Source organism: Myxine glutinosa, chromosome 1 (assembly GCF_964187855.1).
Source record: "Myxine glutinosa chromosome 1, kmMyxGlut1.1, whole genome shotgun sequence".
Lineage (NCBI taxonomy): Eukaryota > Metazoa > Chordata > Myxini > Myxiniformes > Myxinidae > Myxine > Myxine glutinosa.
In genome coordinates, this window is record NC_136261.1 from 87,927,143 (window position 1) to 87,930,071 (window position 2,929).

The 2,929-nt window shown below is 43.6% G+C and overlaps 1 protein-coding gene across 7 annotated transcripts in view; it reads left to right on the forward strand.

Annotated features, from left to right (window-relative positions):
* Nucleotides 1–2,644, forward strand: part of LOC137425883 (RNA binding protein fox-1 homolog 3) — a 375,403-nt gene extending 372,759 nt beyond the window's left edge. For 3 of the 7 annotated variants that reach the window (XM_068114610.2, XM_068114630.2, XM_068114625.2), the window contains 2 exons: nt 374–452; nt 923–2,643. In XM_068114610.2, coding sequence (XP_067970711.2) covers nt 374–452; nt 923–967 — 124 coding nt within the window. In that variant the 3' untranslated portion in view covers nt 968–2,643. Of the gene's footprint in view, nt 1–373; nt 453–853 lie in introns of all 7 variants that reach the window. The other 4 variants (XM_078774464.1, XM_078774470.1, XM_078774454.1 and 1 more) reach the window with 3 other exon arrangements.
* The last annotated feature ends 285 nt before the right edge of the window (nt 2,645–2,929 follow it).

Consider the following 2,929-nt stretch of genomic DNA (forward strand, 5'->3'; position numbering starts at 1 on the left):
TCCACTTCATCCCTCTTCCCAAGCCTATGCACTAATTGGGGTCATGCCGACCCTATGTAGTCTTCAATGTCGTCGTGTCTTTGTGGTCTTCAACAGGTAAAGTTATACGGTTAAGTTAGTCGACATCCCTTAAACTTTGGTCAAGGCCTGTTAGTTTCACTTCCTCATACTAATAGTAAGTTCTGTATCCCTCTGCTTGCTCTGAGCACCACATCCTATCCCATGCATCCATTTGGAATATGTGTTTGCTCCATGACTTATCAGCAAGTGACCATTTTTCTCAGTTTTCCCAACCAAGCATATAGGAATATTTTGGATGAGAAAGAAAGTTCAGGTATCAATTTTAGATTGTGTGTGTATGTTTGTTTTCTAGCTATGGGAGGGTGTTCACAGCAGCTGATCCATACCACACAGCACTTGGCCCCTCGGCTGCATATGCCCTGAGCACTGTGGTATGTATGTAGTGGATGTCAAAAATGGCAGGGAACAAGCTGATTTGTCCACCAAAAGAGCCAATAAGAAGCAACTTGAGGTGGTGGTAACATTGATTGGAGAAATAATGTACAAGTCATTCGGGCACAAAGACCTGTTCCTGCAAGACTGCTGAAGGATTTTTTTTTGCGTCAAGTTAAAGGAAATGGTGCACTTAGGCTATGGTCTTATGTTTGGTGTTAAGCGCCTACCAGTGGTGCCACAACTCAAAGGTAGTTGTCATCAGAATTTTACCTGTTGAAGTGAAGATAAGGGGAAGGGGGAAATTGGAGGGAGGTTCTTGTGTGTGAGAGCATCAAATCTTTTATTTACTCATTTCACTGATATGAATTTTACTAACTGACCTATCCTGCCGCCCCAGCACTGTGTTGAGTCTACATGTACATAACCAACATCAGCTCGCCTCTGTTCACTGCTGCTTCTCTTCCAGGCAAGTTTGTACCGTGGGGCGTACAACCGTTTCACGCCCTATTGATGGAAACATTGCTCCACTATGCTGGCCAATCACACATCTTTTCACTGACCACTCCCTGCGTGTCTACACCAGTTGAATTCTTATGACCTCTTCTCTGAGAGCTTCCTCCATGATCCTGCCCGTGTGACGTCACTCCAATCACACTCGGAAGCAAAATTTGCAATAAGCCGACCGTGAGGACTCGACCCTTGCTGCCACGGACTGTGCCCTGCTGCTATTTCTGCTGCTGATGCCGAACTCTAATTTATTGCTGGGAACACCATAGCTTCCTTGGTTGAATCGTGGAACCTTCTCCCAAAACGTCCGGTTTCATCCGCCGTGCTCTGCACACGCCCCCTTGCAGCACAGTTGCGGCGTTTGCATATTATACACACGGAACTCTTGATTGTCCACGAGAGTGTGTATTTTAAAGCACTTCGTACCGAATACAGAGGACTGGCTCTGTGCATGCTGTAAAAAGTAACTTCAAAAAAGGTGATTCTTGTTTTGTTTGCTTTCCCTACCACTCCGACAACCCAGCATTGAAGCTCTTCCATATCTCACCAGCAGTTGGCCTTTTGTTAAGACGGAGATTGTAAACTGTACACTTTGACCTACCTACAGGTGACCATTGCACAGACCGCCTGAGGGAGTGCGGCCTACGTCTCCAAGACAACTGTATATGCAGCAGTGGAAGCCATTTTCACAGACGTAAAGGATTGCACATCACGTCACCATCTGGGCTAAATGTTCTTCTTCTGCAGTCATTTTGGCTGAAGGGGCAAAATATAAAGCTCGTGATGTGCAGGCCATTACATCGGTGGAAGCCATTTTATATTAAGCACAGCTTTTGCAGTACTGCAACTCAGTTGTGCGGTCTGCATAGGCCTCGGGCCTTGCTGTGAGCCGATTGCTTGTGTGCTTGATTAGGCCTGTGTAACATGCGTGTTTGAGATTCAGCTTAGTGCGTGTTCAGCTTTGTGTGTATCGTGTGGTACTTAAATGTTATATTGTTAATTATTATTATTACTATTATAAATATATTTAATATCCGTGAGATTCAGGTATGGCTGTCATCTCTTTTTGTGGACTGGATCTTCCGCCACTCACTTGCCTGTTATTTTAGAAGAGAATTCCACATTTTATACAATGAAATACTGCCACAGATGAGATAAATATGAAAGAGTAACACTTTTTCATCAAACGTGGTTAAAACTCAACATGGTTTGTAAAAATAAACCAAAAAGTACTGATGGTAATCATAAAAAGAAGTGTGGAACCTGTGCAACGGTGGGGGGGTTTTTTTTTTTTATACCTGTCGACATACTTTTGTTCCACCTGGGGAGAGCCGCCGCATGTCGAGAACGTTCAGGTCTCAAAAGGGATGACATCAAAGCATTTAGAATGCTGCTGGTGTTTCATAACTCGTGATGAAATTTCTTCAACGTAGGATGAACCGGAAATGCTCTTCAATCATTAGTCATTTTTTAACTCATAATAATCTTATTGTTCATAAAACAATAAATGTAATAAAGTGTGAAACATACAAGTCTGCATATGTAGTTATAATAATGGAGGCCCATACTCTTGATGGAACTTTGGGGGCATTCATGACAAGTCGACAACCGATTCTGGACACCACCACTCCGTTATAGGATACTTGACTGAAATCGGAAGGAATGTGTAACTTGTTAATGGGACCAATGATAACTTGCCTTATCTTCATGAAAAACACCATGGGACCATCGACCTGCACCGAACAACCAGTGATGGCACATGGGTCATCCGACTGAACGAACCTTCGACATTGCCCTGCATGCGAAACACCAAAATGACAGTTTAAAGATGGGTCGGGATTCAAACCCTGGCGAAACAACGGAAACGCAAGTGTGCGCACGTCTAAACTATCCCGCCAGTCCAATGTAATCACACACGCTCAAAATGTACTATAGCAAAAAAGACTGACTAATAGGAGAGTGGGTT